General features: G+C 42.4%; 1 protein-coding gene across 1 annotated transcript in view; it reads right to left on the bottom strand.

Moving 5' to 3' along the window:
* Positions 1 to 26,323, bottom strand: part of LOC115458893 (presequence protease, mitochondrial-like) — a gene marked incomplete at its 5' end in the record, with an annotated part of 169,180 nt that overhangs the window by 78,322 nt on the left and 64,535 nt on the right. Inside the window, 4 exon segments of the mRNA XM_030188734.1 lie at positions 858 to 934; positions 17,104 to 17,224; positions 20,345 to 20,477; positions 23,687 to 23,800. Of these exon segments, the coding sequence (XP_030044594.1) occupies positions 858 to 934; positions 17,104 to 17,224; positions 20,345 to 20,477; positions 23,687 to 23,800 (445 nt within the window).

The following is a 26,323-nucleotide window of genomic DNA, read 5'->3' as shown; positions in this document are numbered from 1 at the left end:
CCCAAACCTGGCCAGGATGAAGAAACTGCTGCCCCATTGCATATGTAGGAATCAGCAGAATTGCTTGCTCGCCCCCGCCCAATCTCTTGCAGGCTTCACATTTCCCCCCTCCTAGTATGGCTCAAAGACTGCAGTCCTGGAGAATCAGTTGCCGCCACCCTCCCACACAACCTAACTCATCCTGCTGGGGAAGGAACTCTGGGCCTCCTCAGCCCAGCTCTGCAAGTGCATCCAAAGCCCCGTCATTTCTCTCCTTAGTCCTTTATTTATTTTTAATGAACTATTTCCCCAGCCAGCAACCAGGGAAATACATCCTGACTGCTGTCTTTTCTCTCTCTCTCTTTTTTTTTTGGGGGGGGGGGGGGGGGGGGCAGATACTGTAGGAGGTGGAGGTGTAAAGGAAGCCTCATACCTTGCTAGCAGGGGCTCCCTGGGGACCTCTGCCTGCCAGCCATGCCCAGTGAGGGCCTATGGACTAAGGCTCAGGGTTAGACCCCTCCAGGCTTGAATGGAGTTAAGGATTGTGGCCTGAACCCTAAGAGCTGCACGGGCCAAAAGACACTACCTCAGGCTGCGGACTGCACCCCAAGGAGTCAGGCCCACCTTAAGAAAACATGCTGCACTTGTTTAAACTGTATCATTTGCTTGAGATAGAGAAATATCAAAATGTTTCAGGCTGTACCACCCCTTATACCAGTGATACCAATGAAGAGTTCAGCTTCTCTACCTCATCTGCTTGTAGGGGGACTGGTCTAGCAGGATGAAAAGGAATGTCTCCTTTCTCCTTTAACTTAAAAAAATAAATGCATATATACAAAATATTTATATATAGCTCAGTTACAGATTAATTAGCTTACTCATTAAAGATTTCGCTCCACAAATGCATCATGTCTGGTAGGTTTTTCTCCAAGCAATATGATATAAAGTAGACCCCCTATTGGAAAACAGAAACGGTTTACTTGTACATACAAGAACTTTCAGAAAGGTATTTCAGTGAGTAAAGCAAAGTTGAGGCAACAAGGGTTTTGTGTAGACAGCAGGATAAAACAGACACACAAATGATGCCATCCAACAGCATCTACACTGAACAAGTTCTCTCAGGTCAGAACACCAAGATTTTTTTGAGCATGTGTAGGATTTCCCTATATACCCTCAGATTAGTCTGGACTCGAGTCCTTAGGAAGGTGGCTATGATTGCGTCCGACATATCCTGCTCTCTACAGAGAACCCTATTTCCGTACATGTTTATTTAAAATGTAATACACTGCCAAGCTGGCAATAGGATCTAAGTGGTTTACAATAGTCTAAAAAGAAAAAAAAATAGAAAACCAAAATAGAAATGAACTCAATAAAAATAATAGGAAAGCCCTATTACATAAGAATAAAGACAATACAAACCAAATCAAAAGATAAAAAATATACAGCCCAGGGCTTTCCTTCCGATGCATCCTGGAAACAGGAAGTTGCATCAAAGGGAAGGCCCTGGGCTTGCTAGAGGTAGCATGTATGTAGCATTGCCACTGCTGGCATCAAAAGCAAGTGTAAAAGACTGCCTGGGGGACAGGACAGAGGAAGAATTGATAGATCTATTGGGGAAGGGGGGAGATAAGGTAAGAGAGGGTCAAATACTGGATTCCTGGGGAGAAGAAAGAAAAGAGAGGGAGACATGCTGGACCCTGTGGGAGGAAGGAGGAAAGAGAGGGAGAGATGGTGACCTCAGGGGGGGGGGGGAGGATAGATAGGAAGGAAGATGAAGGCCCCTGGAGGGGGGAGCATATAAGAGGAAGGGAAGAGTGAGGGATGAAGCTGGAAATAGGGAGGGGTGATAAGGACACAGAGGCAATGCTGGATACATGACGAGGGATAGAGACAGAGGGGTGCCAATAATGTTCCCTCTAAAGTGTGTGGGAGTCCTCAAACCGTACAGCTATCAGTGAGGGGTGCAGCTTCAATCTGTTTTCAATCGCCAGATAAGACAGGAAGACCGTGGCAAGAGAGTTAAGAGAAGATGGAAAAAAGAAGAAAGAGACTGGAACAAAACAATTAGAAAAATAAAATGACCATACAACAAAAAGGTTTAAAAAAAAAAAAAAAAAAAGGAATCTTATTTTCTGTTTATGGATTAGATTATGTCAGGTTTTTGGAATTTACATCGATCTACCAGAGCTGGTGTTAGTTTTTCTTGTGGGCCCCAGCCATATCTTAATTCACTGGCCTTCAAATCTCACTTATTGTGGTGGTAAATCTTCTTTGGATGGACCACCCTTGGCATCTGCAACAGCTACCTTTCCCCGATGCCACAGGTTCAGCAGTTCCCACCTTGTGTGGGGCTGTGTTGTGCTAGTTACTCTTCAAAAGAAATTATATTACAGTTACTGGTCACTTCTCAGCTTAAAATAGTTACAGTAATTACACTACTCATTTAGTAAAGTGATTACTGATTGCAGTTACTTGCTTAAAGTAACTAATTACTTTTCCTTTACCAATATCACATCCAAGAATACTAATAGTTTAAATCTTTTTGTACACAAAACAAATGCAGCAGTTTTATTCAAAGGAACAGTTCAATAAAAACAGATTTTGGAATAAGTACTATTCCTAAAGTAAATTTGCCTAACAATTAACTAGATGAGTGTGGTAGCCATGTTAGTCCACTCTTAAGGTTATCAATAGAATCAAACAAAATAAAACATGGAAAAGAAAATATGATACCTTTTTTATTGGACATAACTTAATACATTTCTTGATTAGCTTTCGAAGGTTGCCCTTCTTCGTCAGATCGGAAATAAGCAAATGTGCTAGCTGACAGTGTATATAAGTGAAAACATTCAAGCATTACTATGGCAGTCTGACAGGGTGAGAGGATGGGGGTGGGTCGGAGGTATGCATGGGGACATCAAAGCATATCACTGATATTCTAACAGGATGGGTGTGGATAGGTGAGGGGTGGTGTGATCAACAGACATACAGCTTTATGGTTTATAATGGGCTAGGAACCCCAGATCCTTGTTAAGTCCCCATCCTCCCACCCTGTCAGACTGTCATAGTAATGCTTGAATGTTTTCACTTATATACACTGTCAGCTAGCACATTTGCTTATTTCCGATCTGATGAAGAAGGGCAACCTTCGAAAGCTAATCAAGAAATGTATTAAGTTATGTCCAATAAAAAAGGTATCATCTTATTTTCTTTTCCATGTTTTATTTTGTTTGATTTCTATTGATAACCTAACAATTAACAAAAGTTTTGTTTGCTCTTAGCAAGAACAGCATTTCAAAATGCTCGTCACTAAGACAACTACACTCAGATATCAAAATTTGCCCACCAGCACAAAAAAAAAAATGTCTTAGCACTTGAATGAATTGCAGTGTTTAACAAAAACCTCCTTAACTAATGGAAATGCTTTTAAATAGTCCAATGATTCATCACTGCTTCTTAAACTTCTAATTCATAGAAACACTAATTCTGTCCAAGTGGATTATTGAAATATTGACTGCTTAGGATACTCCTAAATCCCTTATAAGACAGCTTCAAATTATCCAAAATACTGAAGATAGATTGGTGTATTCTCTCCATAAATTCAATTGTTACCCCTTTTTTTCTTAAATTACACTGACTGCCAACAGAAGACAGGGTGTAATTTAAAATATGCACAACTACTACCCAGCTGTAAAAAAAAAAAAAAAAAAAGATTACATCTGTAAAGCTGTTGACCTTGTCACTGTCATATCAGGCTGCTTCCATTTGGAACCCTTTTTATTAGGGCTCATAGGAACTAAAGTTTCAGAAGAATGTTAAAAACATTCTTGCTTCAGAAATTTATTTTATTAGAGTAATGTCAGTATTTCTAATGCTGTTTAAATTTGACTTGCCTACTTGTACATCCTGAATATATTATTTAGCTCTTTTGGGTTTTTTTGTGATCCATTTTGAACTGAAAGTAATTACGGAATATTAGGCCCGTATAACGTAATTTGCTGGTGTACTCTTCCAACAATCATCATTTCCACTGTTACAGCTTCCAAATGAAAAGAAATCTATCATCTAACACTACAGCTAATTCAGTAGTTTTCTCTGTTTCATTCTGAGTGGCCGATAACCATTATATGATTCTTCAGAAGATTTCTAACTTTCTCTTTCAAATGTTCTTCTATGCATCACCTCAAATGAAATTGAGACAAGCCTGCTGCAATAAGGCTCAATTCTTTAGATTCAAATGAGGAAGCAAAGTGTGTCTCTATTCCCTTTAAAACTGCATCAATTATTGGATTTGCCAGCTTCAAGTCATGTCTGATGCTTTGTAGTTTGCAGAAAGACTGACGGTTTCAACTTCTCACACATATTTTGAAGTCCGCTCTCATATGTTGCAGATAGAAGATGCACCTTGTCTACTGCCTCATACTGGAATTCTACCGGGTGTCATTGGGCACAGACAAGTGTGAAGTTCATCCCCACAACTTCTGCAGACTGAACACTTCTGTTTACTTTATTCGTTATCTTTCTTTTAGAAAACAGCTTAAGGCTTTTTTTATTTCGAGAGCCATTTGGGTAAGCCAGTTTCACATCTGAGATATTTGTATTAAGAAATATTAAACACTATGAACTCTCAAGTGCTATCTATATATATAAAACTCACCCTCAACGTTCTATTGTCTGATGACGTCACTGAAGCCAAGGTTCGTAAGTTCGAAGCTCTGAAGCCAACAAAATCACAGTCTCGGGGCCCCGCTCTCGCGTCAAACGTTATGACGTTGAGGGCGGAGGCGGAGCAATTCACTCACATCGACGACGGCCAGGGCGCCGCAATAGGCCACCCACTGACGACGAAGGTGTGTTGGGTGGGGGGCCACAGTCACACATCGACGGCGGCCACGGCGGCGCAATGCCCTCACTAACAACCAAGGTGCGTTCGGTTGGGGGGGGGGGGGCCCACAGGAAAGCCTTGCTAGCGCCCGTTTCATTGGCTCCAGAAACGGGCCTTTTTTTACTAGTTTCTTAATATAAAATTTTATTGTTAGTATTAGAGATTTTGATTGTGTGTGTGATATTTTATTTATTTATTGGTCCACTTGTATCCCACATTTTCCCAGCTTATGCGGGCTCAATGTGGCTAACAAAGTTACAATAAAATACAAAATACAACAGGAAAAAAAAAACAGCGCCATTGTTGTAATCAGCTGGGAACCATGGACTATGCAAAGTACAAATGTTTTAAATAACCCTTTCCTTCTGCAAGGTTCCACAGATGAATGGGAACATGTAGCTAAAATGAGGGCAGTTCATGACACTGTGGTCCAAAGCCAATGCTAACACTGTGGATGCTTGAATTTGTTCTCTTTTGCCTGAGATAGTTTTGAACACTGTCTTGGAAAAAGGGAAGATAGATCAAGTGAAACAAGGAGAGCAATTGGCCACTTTTGACCTTTTGGACCACTCTTACTTGCACATCTCCAGTCCATTGGAGTATCTAATCATAATCTTGCATGATTTAGGGCATCTCTTTCTAATAGAGTTTTCTTTGTATCTACCCCCACGGGTTTGTCCCCGGACATACCCCCCTGCTGTGGTGTGCCACAAGGTTTGGTCCTCTCGCCATTGTTGTTTTAACATTTTCCTTAGCCCTTTAGCAATTCTCTTACAGGACCTCAACATCTGATTCTTTATCTACGAAGATGATATTCTCTTCATCTATCCTACAACTCCCTCTTGCTGAATCTAACCCCAACTGGTTAACTTTTCATACACTTGTTATCAATCATTCCAAAACTACTGCCCGTTGGGACTCAGGACTATTGAGCAAACCAGCTGCACCACTGACCCATTTTTCTATCTCCGCAGCAGACTCCATCAGTACCATGGCACCATTATTGATTCCAGAATTTCCTTTGATAAACAAATTTCACAGGTTGTAAAGAAAGGCTTCTTTTGGTTGTGTCGTCTACATTCCATCAGGGACTACCTCGATTTTTTTCCTCGTTACACACTAATTCACTCTTTCATTACATCTCACCTAGACTATTTTAACACTGTATATGCTGGTCTTCCACAGTTTCAAATATGTCATCTTCAAACTTCACAAAATTTGGTTATCTGTATGTTTTACAAAGCTAAGCATTTTGGCCCAGTTACTCCACTGTTCATTAAACTGTATTGGTTGCCTGTACCACATCACATTTTGTTTAAAGTTAGTCTTCTTACATTTAAGTCACTATACGAAGGCAGCCCACTCTATTCAGTTTCTATGGTTATCCCCTACACCCCGTCCCAAACACTTCAATCTGTTGATTCCAACCGGCTATTATTGCCTTTTCCTAAACAGGCTTATTATGAATCTACTCAGAATTCTGCTTTCTAGCCCCAAATCTCTGGAACAGTTTGACTGCAGATATTAGATCAGAATTTTCATTAGTCAACTTTAAGACAGAATTGAAAACCTATTATTTCTAGACAGCTTTTGAGACTGAAGCGCAGATCCGGTGGGAAGGCATTGAGGGTCTCTTTTACAAAGCTGTGCTACCGATTCTCGGTGCGGCAAATGAGAGGAAGCCCATTCGATTCTTATGGGTTTCCTTTCATTTGCCATGCGGGAATTGCTAGCGCAGCTCTGTAAAAGAAGCCTAACACTTTACACACTATATTGGCCCTCTCTTTTTAACTCCCCCTTTTCCCATCCTTGTTTTCAGTCTCCCATCTCAGCATATGATTGTATTCTTTCCTACTTTAATTTGAAGTTCTATTTCCCCAGATTTTGTGGTGCTTTCACATGTTAACCGCTTTGACCTTTATTTAACAGAAAAGGCAGTATATCAAGTTTATTAATAATAATAATACACAAGTAAATCAAAGGGAAAACAGCAACACAAAAATCTAGCAAATTTGCAGGTACTTTTTATTCATGCAAGTAGTTATAAAATTACCTCAAAATATAGCAAAGCAAAACGACAAACCTTGTAATACCAGTTTGGATTGCAATCTTTCACAAAAGTTTAGTGAGCATTCTTATATAGGATTATAGTCAGTACTTGCATTTCTTGCATGTATATAAACATTTGCTCTATATTAATTAAAAAAAAAAAGAAAAGCTAGAAAAATGCACTGTGGCACTGTTTCCAGATATTTGAAAAATGATGCAAGGTATAGTAATTCAAAAACAAAGACTGGGAGAAAAGTGTTCAACCAATTCTCTGACTGACAATGGAACATTTATTCAAAGGCATACAAGGCTTTCATATTGTTAAGAGAATAAGGACAAAAATATATAGAAGTAGTATCCAGTACCAGATTATATACAGATTTCTCTGAATAGCTAAAGAGATTGCGGAGAATGCAGGGTAGAGATAGCGAAAATACCTTTAGCATGCATTCTCCTAGGACAGCAGGCTTTATATTCTCACAAGTGGGAGATACTGATCCGTGTCGCCCGGATCAGAATTTATCAAAGCTAATAGAGAGGTTTATGGAGTGCAAGATGCGCTCCACCATGCATGCGTGAGCGCCTTTCTGCCTGCTGCAAGAACGCGGTTTCCTCAGTTTAACACTATAGCAAAAAGTAAAGTAAAAACAACAAAGGAGACAACTCCAAGGGGAGGTGGGAGGGATTGTGAGATTATAAAGCCTGTTGTGTCCTAGGAGAATACCTGCTACAGGTTAAGTATCTTCGCTTTCTCCGAGGACAAGCAGGCTTTTAATTCTCACGTGGGGAATCCCTAGCATCCAGGCTCACCGAAAACAACATTGGTCAACTGGGCCTTGCAATGGTGAGGACATAAAACAGATAAACCTGAAACTATATACAATCTAAAAGAGTGCAGCCTGGAACAGAATAAAACAGGCCTAGGAGGGTGGAGTTAGATTCTAGACCCCAAACAAATTCTGCAACACTGTCTGCCCGAACCGACTGTCATGTCGGGTATCCTGCTCAAGGCAACAGTGTGATGTGAATGCGTGGATTGAAGGCCACGTCACAGCTTTGCAAATTTCTTCACTGGAGGCTGACCTCAAGTGGGTTACCGATGCGGCCATGGCTCTGACATTAAGAGCCAAGACATGACCCTCCTTGGCCAGCCCAGTCTGGGAATAAGTGAAGGAAATGCAATCTGCCAGCCAATTAGAAATGGTGTGTTTCCTGATGGCAACCCCCATTCTGTTGGAATCAAAACAAACAAAAAGCTGGGCAGACTGTCTGTGGGGTCTTGTCCGCTCTATGTAGTATGCCAATGCTCTCTTGCAATCCAAGGTGTGCAAGCTGCGTTTGCCACGATGGGCATAAGGTCAGGGAAAGAATGCTAGCAAGACAATCAACTGGTTCAGATGGAACTTGACACCACTTTCAGCAAGAACTTAGGGTGAACGCGAAGGACTACTCTATTGTGATGAAACTATAAGGTGCATCCACTACTAAGGCCTGAAGCTCACTGACTCTACGAGCTGAAGTAAAGCCACCACGAAAATGACCTTCCAGGTCAAGTACTTCAGATGGCAGGTATTCAGTGGCTCAAAAGAAGCTTTCATCAGCTGGGTAAAAACGACATTGAGATCCCATAACACTGGTGGAGGTTTGACAGGGGGCTTTGACAAAAGCAAACCTCTCATGAAGCGAACAACTAGAGGCTGTACAGAGATGGGATTATCTTCTACACGCTGATAAGCACTAATTGCACTACGGTGAACCCTTATGGAGTTGGTCTTGAGAACAGACTCCAATAAGTGTAGAAGGTATTCAAGCAGGGTCTGTGCGGGGCAAGCAAGAGTATCTAGGGCCTTGCTCTCACACCAGACAGCAAACCTCCATTTAAAAGAATAGCAACTCTTAGTGGAGTTTTTCCTGGAAGTCAGCAAGGCCAGACACCCTTCAAATGACTCAAGAAAGCGAATTCTAGGCTCTCAACATCCAAGCTGTGAGGAGCCAGAGACTGGAGGTTGGGATGTAGAAGTGATGAGGGTCAGAAAACACTCCAATCTCCATGGATCTTCGGAGAATAACTCCAGAAGAAAAGGGACCATATCTGCCACAGCCAGTACAGCATGATCAGAATCATGGTTCAGTGATCTTGCTTGAGTTTCAACAAAGTTTTCCCTACTAGAGGTATTGGAGCATATACATACTACTACTACTATTTAGCATTTCTATAGCGCTACAAAGCGTACACAGCGCTGCACAAACATAGAAGAAAGACAGTACCTGCTCAAAGAGCTTACAATCTAGTAGACAAAAAAATAAAGCAAATAAATCAATTAATGTGTAAAGGAAAGAGGAGAGGAGTATAGGTGGAGGCGAGGGGATACAAGTGGTTACGAATCAAAAGCAATGTTAAAGAGGTCGGCTTTCAATCTAGATTTAAAGATGGTCAAGGATGGGGCAAGACGTAGAGGCTCAGGAAGTCTATTCCAGGCATAGGGCGCAGCAAGACAGAAGAAGCGAAGTCTGGAGTTGGCAGTAGCAGAGAAGGTAATAGATAAGAAGGATTTATCCAGGGAACGGAGTGCACGGGAAGGGGTGTAGGGAAGGACGAGTGTGGAGAGATACTGGAGAGCAGCAGAGTGAGTACATTTATAGGTTAGTAGAAGAAGTTTGAACAGGATGCGAAAACGGATACAAAAGTCCTGTCCCACAACTGCGGAGGAAGGCATCTGACACTAGTCTGTCGTGGGCCTGAAGCCTGGAACTGAACTGAGGGACCTTGTGGTTGATCTGAGTGGCAAAAAGACCACCCAGAGGGTGCCCCATGCTCGAAAGATCTTGCAGGCAATGCCCATGTATAGTGACCACTCGTGCGGTTGCACTATCCTTCTCAGTCTGTCAGCCAGGGTATTGCTTGTGCCCGACATATAAGTGGCTCAAAGTAAGATGCCATGTTGGTGAGCCCAATGACTCATCCAGACACAGATGGCGTGATCCAGTGCACCCCTTCTTGTTGGTGTTAATACATTGCAACCTCATTGTCTGTTTGGATGAGAACAATTTGATGAGATAGCCAATCTCTGAAAGCCTTTACAGTGTTCCAGATCCCCGAGACTACAGGAGATTGATCTGAAGATTCGTTTCCTGGAGGGACCAAGCTCCTTGAATGTGAAGTCCATCTACATGAGCTCCCCATCCCAGGAAAGATGCATCCTTCAGCAGCACTTTTTGAGGCTGAGGAATCTGAAATGGAAGTCCCAGAGTCAAACTGGATTGAATGGTCCACCACTGAAGAGAGCGTACAAGCTCTGGGGACACTTGGATGACATCTTCTAGACTCCCCGTTGCTTGATACTAATAAGAAACTAGGAGTCCATTGAGCCAATCTCATAAGAAGTAGTATCATGGGTGTAACGTAAACTGTGGAAGCCATGTGGCCCAACAATCTCAACATCTGCCAAGCTATGACCTGATTGGATGTGAGTGAGACAAGATTGTCTGCTCTCGTCTCCAGGAGGTAGGCTCCTATGAACTCCAATTGCTGGACAGGGTGAAGATGGGACTTGGGGTAGTTTAAAATGAGCCCTAGTAGCTTGAGCACCCGAATTGTCATCCGCATGGACTCGAGTACCCTCCACTGAGGTGCTCTTCACCAGCCAATCGTCAGACTCCCAGTCTGACTAGCAATGCTGCAACTACCACTAGACATTTGGTGAAGACCCTGGGGAGTTGACACAAGGCCAAAAAGGAAACAAGCAGTACAGAAAAGTGATGCGCTCCCAGCCAAAATCAAAGATACTTCCAGTGGGCTGGAAGTATCGGGACATGAATATGTACATCCTTTAAGTCCAGGGAGCACAGCCAATCATTCTTCTGAATCATTGGGAGAAGGATGCCCAGGGAAGCCATCCTGAACTTTTCTCGGACTAGGAATTTGTTCAGGGCCCTTATGTCTAGGATGGGATGCATCACCCCTTCCCCGTTTTCTTTTGCACAAGGAAATACCTGGAATAGAATCCCTGCCCTTTCCCCACTGGTGGAACAGGCTCGACCACGTGGGCCTTCAGAAGGGCAGAGAGTTCCTCTGCAAGTACCTGCCTGTGCTGAGAGCTGATGAAATGAGCTCTCTGTGGCAAATGAAGGTTTGAGATGCCAATTCAGGAAGTATCCGAGTCATACTATTTGAAGAACCCACCGGTCAGAGCTTATAAGAGGCTAACTTTGATGAAAATAATTTCAGCCTCCACCTGACCAACAAGTCATTTGGGACGGACACTTAATGCAGCTATGCTCTGCTGGAAGCAGTCAAAAGTTCATCCCTTGCTTCGACCGGGGAGCATCAGGGGCAGTAGACATACGCTGTTGATGTGAATGAGTGTGTAGGAGGCTGATGCATAAGGTGCCCAGCGGGAGAGAGGTGATGGTATCAGTGTGTTTTTTTGATTTGGTCTGCAACCTCTTCAACCTTCTCCCCAACTAGGTTATCATCTTGGCATGGGGCATCCGCCAACCTCTGCTGAACAGAATGTTCCAAGTCAGAAACACATAGCTATGAGAGTCTGCACATTGCTATACTTTGAGCAGAAATCCTGAATGTCACATCAAAAGTGCCATAAGTGCCCCTGGAAAAGAACTTTAGACATTCCTTCTACTGCTTGACCAACTGGCGAACTGATTCGGCGTGCTCTGGAGGATGCATCCCAGCCAGGTCGAACTTGTACACATTAATTGATTTGATTACTTTATTTTTTGTCCATTAGATTGTAAGCTCTTTGAGCAGGGACTGTCTTTCTTCTATGTTTGTGCAGCGCTGCATAAGCCTTGTAGCGCTATAGAAATGCTAAATAGTAGTAGTAGTATTCAACAGGCACGGCTCTCCCATGCATGCTCAGACCTGAACTAAGTGTGCACAAGAGAGCTAACATTAGAGATGAAGTGCACATGTTGAATAAGTTTTGCTGCAGGTGGAACTCAGGCAGAAAAGGTCTTTGATTTTCGCAAGTAGACACTCATGAAGAGCTGGTAAGATTGTATATGGGAAATGAGCACTGAAGCTTGGTACATATTCCTCCCAAAAGAATCCAGGGTTCTAGTTTCTCTATCTGGGGATGTCAAGGCATAGTCTCTGGAACTCCTGGCTCTTGAGAGCGGACTCCACTACCATGGAATTGTAAGGTAATTGAGGCCTATCAAAACCAGGTGCACTGTGGAGCCAATACTGGGTGTCAATCTTCTTGGGCATGACAAGGACCGACGGAGGGGACTCCCAGTTCCTGATGAGGACTTCCTTGAGTAACTCGTGGAAAGGTGCATCACAGCCTCCTTAGGAGGAGGAGATGTGTAGTCTAGAACCTCAAGCATCTTGGCCCTGGGCTCATCCTCCACTTCCAAAAGAAATGGAATGGCATCAGCCGTTTCCTTAACAAAAGATGGAAATGAAAGGCTCTCCGCAGGAGACTTTCTTCTTTCAGGTGGAGATGAGGGTTCAGAGGGAATTCCATAGAATTTGTCTGAGGAAAAGTACCTTGGATCCTCCTCTGAATCCCATGGATGTTCCTCTTCGGTGTTAGACAATACCTCCCGATGGGAGTGTCGAGACGGAACCTGCCTCGATGCCCAGTAACCACGTCCTTAAGAATGGCATCAAGAAGCCGACTACCGCCTCGACTCCGGCGAAGCTTCCTCCACTGTCGTCGAGGGAGTGCCAGCTTGGATGGAAGTGGACATTGGGGCTGAAAGCGGCACCGCAGGCTGAGGACCAAGCGGAGCTGCAACGGGAGGCAGGGTAGGAGCAAGCACCCCCAATGACAATGCACACCATTGCAAAAGGCCATCCAGCAGTTCAGGAAGCAAGGCCCGAATATGCTCATCGAAGCTCGACACTGGGATAAGCTGGGGCACTGGCTGAGGCGCAGGTTGCAGAACCGCTGGGGTCAATGCATAATTTGGATCTTGGCTGCTAGGAGATAGGCACATCAGCATCTCCTGTATTGAGGGGGCGCTGTCCTCCCGGCATGGACGCTTCTCAGGTGCCGAATCCCTCGATGCCCCGGAGCTCCAGGCACCATGCGTCAAGGGCGACTGATGACAATGCTTCTTGGCCTTCGCCCGAAATGTGTCACTGAGGCTACTCAGTGCAGGCGAGGACAATGTCGAATCCACATGTCACCTTGGGGTTGGGTCCAATGATGGACGGTCCCGGGGGCCCTGCATAGCAGGAAGCCTGAAGGCAGGTGCTTCAATGTTCCCAGTGTCTAAGGGTCTAGTAGCAACCATGCTTACCAACGCTCCCGATGCGATGCTCGACCTTGATGCCGAGGAACCGGACTTGGCGCCAAAAATCCTCTCTCATTGAGCTTTTCTAGAAACCTGGGTCCTCTTCTTCATACAAAGAAAGAACACAGTTAGAAGCGCTATAGTCAGGCAGACACCAAGAATGGGTGTCCTTTCCAGAGACTGTCCGATTGCACCGGGTATAGTGCTTGAAGCAACTGGGAGCCTTTGTGGACATGGCAGGAAAAAAAACTTTGTCGGCTAAATTAAACAACATGATGGTGCCTGAAAAGGGGGCAAGGCACGGAAAAATAAAGGGAAGTTCCTGACTGAAGTCAAGGCCTAAAAGCAGCCTGATGACAGAAAACAAATGAAACTTAAAACCGGGCAAAAATCACTAAAAAAATTAAAGGAAAATAAAGGACAGAGGTTCCAACAGGAACACAACAGAAAACAAAACAGAAACTAAAACTTAGTTGAAAGGCAGAAAAAAAAGCTCTCTAGATTTGAGTGATGTGAGGAGACAGTAAACACCTTCTCCTCACCGCGGAAAAAGAAGAACTGAGGAGACCGCGTTCTTGCAGCAGGCAGGAAGGAATTCAAATTGCACAAAGCTCTCATTTAGCTTTGGTAAATTCCAGACCGGCCAACGTGGATTGGTGTTGCCCACTTGTGAGAATTATAAGCCTGCCTGTCCTTGGAAAAAGTAAATACATCAAAAGTAAAGCAGCTGCTAAATTACCCGAGAAACTATGGACCCTGGCTCTGGGATTCAACTACATAATATATAATTATTTAGGAACTACTTAATCACATTTAGCATGCATGAGAGAATTTGCTGTTAGATGCCCACAGTCCAGCTTGCAAGATTGAAGTTAAACAGTGTACCTTGAAAGAGGTATAAAGACAGTATGGGGGATGAAAGGAAAACCTTACCATGAGAAGCAAGAAAATGGATATATCTATATATACATATATATATATATATATCTATGTATACATCTATATATATATATATATATATATATATATATATATATATATATATATCTATATGTATACATAGATATAGATATATCCATTTTCTTGCTTCTCATGGTAAGGTTTTCCTTTTATCCCCCATACTGTCTTTATACCTCTTTCAAGGTACACTGTTTAACTTCAATCTTGCAAGCTGGACTGTGGGCATTTACTGAATCCAGTGATGATTGTTTTACACCTAGCCTCCTATGTAGCCCTTTTCCATTTTATCAAACAAAACAGAAAGAAGGAGGAGATCAATATGGTTCCAAAGCAAGTAGCTTATTAAAAATGGCTAAAAGGACTCGACACAGTCCTGCGTTTTGTCGCACCATGCGCCTGCTTCAAGAGTTGAATTTCAGCCACAAATGATTAACTATAAATGATAGGACAAAAACATCCAATAAATCAGCATCCAAAGTGCTGTCAGAAAGTGTCAAAGTAAAATAGCATGTCACAACGGATGAGTCTTTTTAGCCATTTTTAATAAACCACTTGCTTTGGAACCATATTGGTCTCCCCCTTCTTTCTTTTTTGTTTGCTGCTAGGGGGACACTTCTGGATTTTTTTTTTTTGTTGTTGCTGCCCTGTTCCATTTTAACAGGACATCATTCCAAAATTTGGAAGGATGGAAATTGATGTCTTGGAAAATTTCTTTAGAGTGTACCAAATAAAGTCAAATGTAAATACCATATAAAGCAGTGGCGTAGCCAGACTGCCAATTTTGGATGGGCCTGAACCTAAAATGGGTGGGCACAAAATTTTCTCTCTATTCCCCCTTCTCCAGCAAACTTTAGTCACACTAATCAGATGCATTTGTCACATAGGGGTAAAGTGCTGCTTTTCAGTGCATCAGGTTTCAGAAAATTTATTTAAAAGCCTAACACCCTTTTCAATGAGCTTTCAGAGGCCAAAACCTCCTGCCTCAGGTCAGCATAACACTGTTATGGTATCCTCTCCTGACCTAAGGAAGGAAGTATTGGTCTCTGAAACTTTATTAGCACAGGTACCATATTACTTTATCCTAAATTAAAATAAAATTATTTTCTTTACCTTTGTTGTATGGCCATTTACTTTTTATCACTGTGTTGCTCCCAGTCTCTAGATTCTGCTTTCCTTCGTCTTTCTCTTGCCAGGGTTTCTTGTCCATTCACCACCTATGGCTTTTCATCTTTTCCTCACCATTGTTCTCCACATGCCCCTTCCTCTTATTCTCCAGTCTTTCCCTACTCTGTCCTCTCCCTCTTTCCATCCAGCAGCTCCCCTCTTTCTTTTGCATCCAGCGTCTCCTTTTTCTCCCTTCCCTTCCATCCAGTGTCTTCCCTCTTTCTCTCCTCATCCTTCCACTCATCTACCCTCTCTCCTGATCCTTCCATCTAGTGTCTCTATCTCTCTACCCTTTTCTGTTCAGTCTCCCCTCTCTCTCTCTCTCCACATCCTTCCAGTCTCTCCCCTTTCTCTCTGCATCCTTCCATCCATCTCCCCTCTTTCTCTCCCTATCCTCCCATGTCCAGCGGCTCTCTCCCTTCCCTCCTGTCCCTTCTTCCTCTCCCTCCCATGTCCCAGCGGCTCTCTCCCTTCCCTCCAGTCCCTTCTTCCTCTCCCTCCCATGTCCCAGAAGCTCTCTCCCTTCCCTCCAGTCCCTTCCTCTCCCTCCCATGTCCCAGAAGCTCTCTCCCTTCCCTCCAGTCCCTTCTTCCTCTCTCTCCCATGTCCCAGAAGCTCTCTCCCTTCCCTCCAGTCCCTTCCTCTCCCTCCCATGTCCCAGAAGCTCTCTCCCTTCCCTCCAGTCCCTTCTTCCTCTCCCTCCCATGTCCCAGCGGCTCTCTCCCTTCCCTCCAGTCCCTTCTTCCTCTCCCTCCCATGTCCCAGAAGCTCTCTCCCTTCCCTCCAGTCCCTTCTTCCTCTCCCTCCCATGTCCCAGCAGCTCTCTCCCTTCCCTCCAGTCCCTTCTTCCTCTCCCTCCCATATCCAGTAGCTCTCTCCCTTCCCTCCAGTCCCTTCTTCCTCTCCCTCCCATGTCCCAGCAACTCTCTCCCTTCCCTCCAGCCCCTTCCTCCTCTCCCTCCCATGTCCCAGCAGCTCAGCCATTTTTCCTCCAGGTCCGCCCATCCGCATCCTTCGCGCTGTCTCTATCCCTTTTGTCCCACGGAGGCAGCGCTTCCTTCCTGCCCTGTCTTCTCCCCAAGCTCCGCTGCATCGGTCCCTCCCTGCAAGTAGAATCCTCCTTCGCCGGTTGCGCTGCGCTGCCATGCACATGGAGCTTCGCTCCTCCCCCTGCCGTGTTCATCCGGCCCTAAACAGGAAGTGCATCACAGAGGGCCAGATAGACGCGGCAGGGGGAGGAACGTAGCTGCGCGACCGGCGAAGGAGGATTCTACTTGCAGGGAGGGACCGATGCAGCCGAGCTTCGGGAGAAGACAGAGCAGGAAGGAAGCGCTGCCTCCGTGGGACAAAAGGGAGACAGCAATGCGGATGGGCGGGCCTGGAGGGAAAATAGGTGGGCCTGGGCCCACCCAGGCCCACCCGTGGCTACAACCCTGATATAAAGTGGGCATTTGAAGACATGTTCCATAAGAATTGTTCTCAGTATTCTATCAACATTACCATGTGGGGAAGAGAATTATGGCACCACAATTTACCAGATAGAACCATAGAACTGAAGATAAAATCACTCAGTTTTGGAAATGGAATCTATCATAATTTACGTTGTACTGTGATACTGGTCCAAGAAACTACTTGTAAACTGATTACATAAATTATAAAAATAATTTCAACCTATCAAAGCACGCCCAAACATCATGGATCGTTTGAAACTTCAGACCCCAGTTTTTACAACAGAAATGAAAGTGCAGTCCTTATCTTTCATGTCATGCAGTGTCAAATAGTCTAGCACTATTTTTTTTTACCTGTTCATAAGCATCTAGATTTGAATCATCTGGGATTATCAGTGGACTAGCAGACATTAATCCAGTTGTCAGCTGAATTTGTTGAGCTAGTTTTCTGTAGTCATAAACTCCGGAACCCATCCTGTGAAAATAAGATATTCTAATAAGATGAACTGCTTTAAGGTTGGGTATTTTTCTCTGTCAACAGCAGGGCTGGCTCAAGGGATGTGGCACCCGCCCCCCCCCCCATTGGCACTCCCCCCTCAGGCCATCCTCCCCACCTAGTCTACCTTTAAAGACAGTTTCCCCCCTCCTGAATACCAATAGCATTTCACCTAATGTATCCGTATCAGCCCCTGCATTTTCCTTCTTTGCACCCCTGTGCAAACAGGAAGTTATATCAAAGGAGAAACCGGGATGCGGCACAAGACACCAGTTCTGATGCAGGTAACGTTAGGCGGAACGCTGTCTATATTTGGGAGGGAAAAACTGCCTTTAAAAGGAAGAGAGGGAAAGGTGGCCTGAAACAGAAAGAGGAAAGGGGTTGCCGGCTCTTCTTTTTTCCTTGCACATGCAACGCAGCAGGGTAAGCTCTGGGCCAGCTTAATCTATAGGGCCAGTGACATCACAGGCTCAGGAGTTTGGCGCCCTTTTTCTCCAGTGTTCTGGGCCAGAGCCTCACCTGGTCCATATGTTAAACTGGCCCTGGCCAACACAGTTACATGTATATCAAACTCTAAAAGTAAAACTCTTGGTGGTGCATATTAAACATATTTAGTTTCAAATATGTCTGACTAATGCCTTAGTATCTACAAAAGACCATATGGGGAGCAATTCTATAACTGGGCATCCCCTTTTAGGTTCTCCCATGCGGCACACTGAGAGCCTACTTTATAACTGCATCTGCTCTTACAGAATACTAGCGTAACCTGGCACTGCTGTACCTAACGTTTAGCTGCCAGAAGTTACACCAGCTTTAGACCTGTCATCACTACAGGCACCTAAATGCATGCGTAACTTACTATATTCTGTAAGATGCATGTTTAAGTGGCAGCCCTGTCCATACCCCTCCCATGCTTCACCTATGTGAATGCCCTCGCCGCATCTCAAAAAGATATAGTGGAAGGTACAGAGAAGGGCGATGAAAATGATAAAGGCGATGAGATGGACTTCCCTATGAGGAAAGGCTAAAGCGGCTAGGGCTCTTCAGCTTGGAGAAAAGGCGGCCGAGAGAAGATATGATAGAGGTCTATAAAATGAGTGTAGTTGAACGGGTAGATGTGAAGCATCTGTTTATGCTTTCCAAAAATACTAAGACTAGGGGGCATGCGATGAAGCTACAATGTAGTAAATTTAAAAAGAATCGTGTAATTAAACTCTGGAATTCATTGCCAGAGAATGTGGTTAGCTTAGCGGAGTTTTAAAAATGTTTGGACGGCTTCCTAAAGAAAAAGTCCATAGACCATTACTAAATGGACTTGGGAGAAAATGCACTATTTCTGAGATAAGCAGTATAAAATGTTTTGTACTTTTGGGGGATCTTGCCAGGTATTTGTGACCTGGATTGGCCCTGTTGGAAACAGGATGCTGGGCTTGATACTTATGTAACTCCAATGTCTCTCCACAGAGGCACTGAGGAATGAGTCTTGGAACTTTTGGCGCTTGACAGTGGATTCAACCACAAGGGACTGGTGAGGAAGCCATTAATTCTTGAATCTGTGATCTCTGTCTCTCTGTGTATATATATCTAGATCTGGGTTAAATAGGTACTACAGGGAGGGGGTTTCCCACATTCTCATCTAAAAGAAGAGGGGATGGAGATGGGGTTTCATATATCACCTTTCTGTGGTTACAATCAAAGTGGTTTACATATTATATTCAGGAACTTATTTCGTACTTGAGACACTGGAGAGTTAAGTGAGTCACATGCAGCTGCAGTGGGTATTGAACCCAGTTCCGCTGTGCTATCCATTAAGTTACTTCTTCACTCCAAATAAATGAAAGCTCCTCCAGTGAGGTTTCCTTCTCTCATGAAGGGGAAAGGGGTCTGATGGTGAACCAGTTGAACCCTCTTCAGAGAATACAACTGGCTCATAATCAGAGTCAGACCCTGAAATTTACTCCAAGGAAGAAGTCTGGGGTCTCTGTCTCAACCTACTGACACTAGTGTCAGGCCTTTGGAATGGGTGCTGAGGCACCAGAGACGTGGTCCTGTGCAACAGAGGCATGCAGAAGTGGCTCAAAAGCTTCCAGTACTTACTACAGTTTAAAAGTTTTCCTATGTGGGTGCCATCAGTGATGAAACCCATGCTGTAAGGACCTGCTATCTTGCTTCTTCTGGGAGAAATCTTACATCTGGCCCTGGGTGACCTGCTTGGTCAGACTGAAGTCTACTCCCAGCTGTTTTCCTAAGCAGGCTTTTACGCAATTGTGTTATACATTTTTTTCTTTTTATTTAAACAGCATTTAAAAGTACAGCAACACTTTATACTATCCAGTTATATAGCCTATACTCTTCAATTTATGGCTCAGCATACTGCATGGATGCTGTTGACTGCACATAAGCTACAGTAATTCACAACAGCTCTGAAAGGACTCCAATCCAGGGCTAGATATTACACTCACTAGGCAAACTTTAAAAGCTTCTAAACCCATGAAGACTATCTTATTGGCGTATTTTTATATACTTAATAGTACAGCATCATTTTCTACATTTTATATCATCACAGCCAAAGATTTTGCCTTCAGTTAAATATCCTATTTTAAGTAATCTGTCTTCAGAATGGGATTAATATCAACACCCACAATCCTAAACTAATACAGTCCTCAAATTTATCTCTACAGACACAATGCGCTAAGGCCCAGGGTCTGAGTCAGTGATAAGGGTGCACATGTACCATCACAGCGAAATGTCCCCACTAGAACCTGAGACATTTGTCAGATTCCATGCCGACATATGCACATGGTGGGCAGCACAGGAAGCTCAGCATAGTCAGGCAAAGGAGAAATTTAAGAGTTACAGTACACATTCACTCAAATTAAATGTTATCTTGAGAAGAATAAAGTCTTCCAGATTTAGACCAGGAAAACAATGCTATGTCCCAACTGATAATTTTAAGTGCTATACCCTGACATAATAGTTGAAAGTCTATGTCCTATAACGTAGAAATCTTAATAAAGCTAAAGACAAAAACAGTAGGAAAAGCAAGCACTATAAACACAATAAAAGATCCATCCCAATCAAATCTCATAATTGCCTTACTTAGTGAGAACGCTGCAAAAGAGAGGCACATATGGTTTCAGCTCTTCCGGAAGTGTATTCAAGCTAGAAAGAGCTCTGAAATATATTATGCCATTGGTTGGCTGCGCACAGTACTGGATAGGGACATCGCCAGCTGGAAAGGAAAAAAGAAATTCAAAACTAATAATGTGCCTATGAAAAAAAAATCCAAAGAGGTGACTATTTTATAAATGCACAAAATACCCAGCTTCAAATGCCACTCACCTAATTTACAGGACAATAAGGGGTGCATAGCAATGGATGATGCATTCCAAGTCATACTTTGATTTGTCATAGGTGCAGTTTTTCACAACACTTTGTCAAAGGTTTTATGAAAACCATAACTTTTCTTTTTTGTAATCGATATTTCCAAACACCAAAACTTATATATTTGGAAACCCTCAGAACAATTACCTTGTGTGTGTAAGTTATAGAATATTAGCACGACTGATGAGAGTTACTCACATAGGTTTTAGCTACGCACTGAGAGATGTTCTCTAATATACGTGTACAACTGCCTTAGCACATAAACACAACAGGGCATTCACAGGAGGAGGAGCATAGGCAGTGCTGACATTTAGACTGCCCCAACTTGACATTTCGTTCTTTACATAAGTACATAAGTAATGCCATACTGGGAAAAGACCAAGGGTCCATCGAGCCCAGCATCTTGTCCACGACAGCGGCCAATCCAGGCCAAGGGCACCTGGCAAGCTTCCCAAACGTACAAACATTCTATACATGTTATTCCTGGGATTTTGGATTTTTCTAAGTCCGTTTAGTAGCTGTTTATGGACTTGTCCTTTAGGAAACCGTCCAACCCTTTTTTAAACTCTGCTAAGCTAACCGCCTTCACCACATTTTCCGGCAATGACTTCCAGAGTTTAATTACACGTTGGGTGAAGAAAAATTTTATCCGATTTGTTTTAAATTTACTACACTGTAGTTTAATCGCATGCCCCCTAGTCCTAGTATTTTTGGAAAGCGTGAACAGACGCTTCACATCCACCTGTTCCACTCCACTCATTATTTTATATACCTCTATCATGTCTCCCCTCAGCCGTCTCTTCTCCAAGCTGAATAGCCCTAGCCTCCTTAGTCTTTCTTCATAGGGAAGTCTTCCCATCCCCGCTATCATTTTAGTCGCCCTTCGCTGCACCTTTTCCAATTCTACTATATCTTTCTTGAGATGCAGCGACCAGAATTGAACACAATACTCAAGGTGCGGTCGCACCATGGAGCGATACAACGGCATTATAACATCTTCACACCTGTTTTCCATACCTTTCCTAGTAATACCCAACATTCTATTCGCTTTCCTAGCCGCAGCAGCACACTGAGCAGAAGGTTTCAGCATGTTATCGACGACGACACCCAGATCCCGTTCTTCGTCCATAACTCCTTTGAGCAGGGACCGTCCTTCTTTGTTTATTTTGCACAGCGCTGCGTAACCCTGGTAGCGCTCTAGAAATGTTAAGTAGTAGTAGTAACTTACAGAATACTGTCATTTGCGCCTGTTATTGACATGGAGTTAAGTGCATTTGTCTAGATTTAGGTGTGTTGCTGACAATGACTTACTACTGTATTCTATAAGATCCACATAATTTGGGCACTTAAGTTGTTGTTCCCAATTATAATTCCCCTTTGTGCACATGCATTTTATAAAAATGTGATGCATTCATGCATTCAACTGCACTTCAGTTACACACAAACTGTACTTAGGCCGCATAAAAGTAGGCCAATCTTATGATGCACCTATTTTCTACATGTAACCAGCTGCATATAATTTTATAAAAGCCTGTTTCCACATGTAAAGCAGGCTTTATATATGTTGGAAGCACTTTATAAAATCAGTTCATCTATAAATATAAATGTAAAGTGACCTGAGACCCCGGTGTGCACCTCAAATCCAGTTCCTGCACAATGGCTGTCTGACACTAAGGGCAATGTTTACTAAGGTGCGCTAGTGTTTTTAGCACGCTTACACTTAGCGCACACACTAACCATGTAGGCACCTGTAGGGATATTGTAGGCACATACATGGTTAATGCACATACATGCCCATAATGCTGCTTAGTAAACAGGACCCTAAGTGAACTAGAAATTAAGTGGCCTATGCAATAACACGCCTGTATAGTCAATTTTAGCATGGGTCCAAAAATAAGTTTAACAGGCTCATAAAAAGTCAGATAATGAGCAATGTAAAAAAACCATTAGTAACATTGTGGTAAAAAAAAAAAACAAACCACCACCACCACACAAAACCAAGTTAAAGGGCACAGTCACATTATTTTTGTGCACTACCCCCCCCCCCCCTCCAAAATGAATTAACTATATGGGGTGACCATGCTACTTACCACGTCATGCTAAACTAAGCATGCTCATTTATCCCTCAACTCAGGCTGCTGGCTTCTGAGGGGTTATAAATAAGCTTGCTACATACAAATTATTTGCAGTACAGAGTAACGAAGTGGAATAGTTATTACAGTGATGTGAAAAAGACCCCCCCTCCTTCTGATTTCCCATATTACCGCATGTTTGTCACACTGAATAGTTTCTGATCTTTAAACAAAATGTACTATTAGAAAAAGAGAACCCGAGTACAGATATAGTCCAGTTTGGGTGGTTTTTTTTTTATTATTATTCTGTCATTTATTAAAGGAACAAAGTTACTGAGCAGCAGCATGGGTACTTAACTGTTTAATGAACTGATTTTGCATAGTTTATTAAAAGAAGAATGAACATTTATAACAGTTTTATGAAGCCTGGGGTGGGGACTACATGCCTTCTCTTCATCAGGATCGAAAAGAAAAAAAACAAACATACCTCTAGGACTGGGAAGCATACAAAACCCTGTATCCCTTTCTTCTGGATTAAACTTCAGGAGAGCACCAATGCACAGAAAAGAGATTACCAAACCTCTAACTGTTCCTGAATTTTAAAGTGCTTGCCATTTTTTATTTTATAAGTTCTGAACATAGGTAATCTGTTTTGGAAGAAACTTTTTATATTAATCTAACTCAAAATGATATTAGTTAAGGCTATGGAATGGACAATTACTAAATCCCCATGTCTTTCACTACTTCTGCTACATTTCACTTCCTTCTGGATGTAAAAGTTTCTTATGAATAATTTTGTTCAACACTACTTTCCCCTTCCCCACCCCCCACAAATTGACATTTAAAATGCTAATCTTACAAATTTCTTAAAATGCTTACTTACGGCACAGACCTGTAGCAATAAGAAAGCACCATTTAGCTAGACAGAGCACAACAAACATTAAACCAAGTTTTTCATCAGAGGAAAGATTTTGGTTCCATTAACCTGTTGCTATTTCCAGTTCTGTATATGGGATTTTGGGTTCAATATCTGACACTTTCAATGCTGGTAGGCAGGAGGCATCCGGTGGATTGTTCTGAATGGAAATCAATTCTAAACCTAGAATGAAAAACAGGAAATAATTTGTTTTTTTTTGTTTTTTAAAAAGATTACTTGCAATATAAAGTTTAATACTTGAGGGAATAGTGGATGAAGAGACTTACCCACAATGAAAAGACATCAGTTGGAGCTGTGGAATTTGCAACTCTATCAGTATGTATAATATTAGCAGTTCATTTATGAATATCAATATGTAGAGAAGGAACTCAAACAATTTTACAATTCCTTCAATACATACCATCCTACAATCAGATTCAAAATGGACTACTCCCCAGAAAAAGTCAATTTTTTGGACACCAAGGTCTCAATCAGCAATGGCTATACACAAACATCTATATACAAGAAACCCACAGACAGATGCAGCCACCTCCATAACTCCAGCTTCCACCCTTCACATACAAAGAGATCCATTATTTACAGCCAAGCCACAAGGCACCACCGTATCTGCTGTGACCCAGGGGACAGAGACAGACACCTTGAAATCCTGACTGCATCCTTCGAACAGAAAGGCTACAACCCCAAAATAATCTCCAAGAATATTGCCTCCTCCCTCAAAACCCCCAGGGAAAATCCGCTACAGTACAAAGAAAAAAAAAGCCACAGACAGAATCCCCCTTATAATGACATACAATCCAGAGCTGGAAAAATTAAGAAAAATCATAAAAGATCTGCAGCCTCTACTCCAGGAGGATGAATTACTGAAAGCGATATTCCCATCCCCACCAGTGCTGGCCTTCCGATACCCACCCAACTTACAACACAAGCTAATTACAAGTAAGCTCCCAACACACACTCAAAAAGAAGAGAATGGCACACATCCTTGCAATATATCCAGCTACAAACTATGCCAAAACATTTCACAGGACCCCACAGTCATTCACAAAGGAAAAATACTCAACATAAAGGAATCCTTTACATGCTCATCTGCCAATGCAGTATACGTCATTCAGTGTAAGAAATGTGACGAAGGGTGCTATATTGGAGAAACAAGCCAGATGCAAAAGGCAAGATTTAATTTACATAGACATCATATGAAAAATGCCAGAGCCAGCCAGGATGTCACGTCTGTGGGGCAGCACTTTACAAAACCAGAACACTGTACCAGTGATTTCATAGTAAGAATCCTGAAAGGTAACTTTAAAACAATACAGGAACGCAAGACCTTTGAAGTCAGAATGATTAAATATTTTGACACCCACCAGACAGAACTTAAAGATCTGGGTTTTCTAGCCCATTATAAACCATAAAAATGTACTGCTTTGTCTGTCACCCTCCTGTCTCCATGCACATCTCCCTGTCTCTCACCTATCCACCCCCATCCTGTTAGACTGCCACTGAAATGCTTTGATGTTTCACTTATATATACTGTCAACATTTGCTTATTTCCGATCTGACGAAGCAGGGCAACCTTCAAAAGCTAATCAAGAAATGTATTAAGTTATATCCAATAAAAAAGGTATCATCTTATTTTCTTTTCCATGTTTTATTTTGTTTTATTTCTATTGATTACATTTAAAAGTGGACTAACATGGCTACCACACCTCTCTACTAGAGATATTCTGTAATTCTTAGCCACTATAGATTACTATTTTAATATTGTTGTACTCTTTATTCTACAACTTTAATCTAATTTGTAAGCCAGATTGAACTCAAGCCTATTTTGGGGATAATGTGGGATATATGTCATAACAACCACCCTGGTTTCCCTGGTTTTTTTGCTCACTGCTCTAACCACTAAGCTAAGCCTCTTAACTTGTAAGAAAAGTTTAACAGTAATGCTGAATTCCTCTTGTTTATGTTTTACATTAAAGAACTCTGAGAAAGTTTGGTTTTACTGAACCCGATATCTCTTTTCAAGTATACATTTTGTAAAAGCAAAGTCATTTTCATATACTCACTATATACAAGCTTCTATACAGCTACAAATGGATTTAGAAATCTTTTTAGCTTTAGAGAAGTCCTCTGAACAAAAATGTTTTCACCCTCAACTTAAGTATGTCACTAATATATAAAGCAATATACTTTTAAAAAAGGAGACAATAGCTTCTTTTTTTATTTAGGGTTTTAAATTAGTGGAAACTGATTTGCAGGGGAAAGCAATTCTTTCAGTTGACTAATGGAAGGCCACAGAAGAGAGAAAGTCTTAATATACCAAGGTAAAAATTACTGGGAGAAAAACAAATCACAAAAAAAAAAAAAAACCCCAAACCCCCACCTATCTTCTTAAATTGCTACTGTATATAAAAACGGATTTGACGTTATATACTGTATTTCTTATGCTTTAATTTAAGAGAAAATCTGAATCTCCTTCAGTGCTGTGTATTTCCAGGGACCATTTCTACTAGCTCACATAGATAGAATTACGTAATTGACAGAGGCAGGTGGCACCTTATAGACTAATTTGAGGCACGATCTATCAAGGACCAGCGTCCACTTGACCAAATTTACATTTAAAAAAACCCACTAGTTTAAGATTACAAACAACAGTTTACCATACTGCTAAAGACTGACACATGGTCACAA

The sequence above is a fragment of the Microcaecilia unicolor genome, unplaced genomic scaffold, assembly GCF_901765095.1.
Source record: "Microcaecilia unicolor unplaced genomic scaffold, aMicUni1.1, whole genome shotgun sequence".
Lineage (NCBI taxonomy): Eukaryota > Metazoa > Chordata > Amphibia > Gymnophiona > Siphonopidae > Microcaecilia > Microcaecilia unicolor.
The sequence above is the reverse complement of the archived record's forward strand: the minus strand, read 5'-3'. Positions and strand labels throughout refer to the sequence as shown.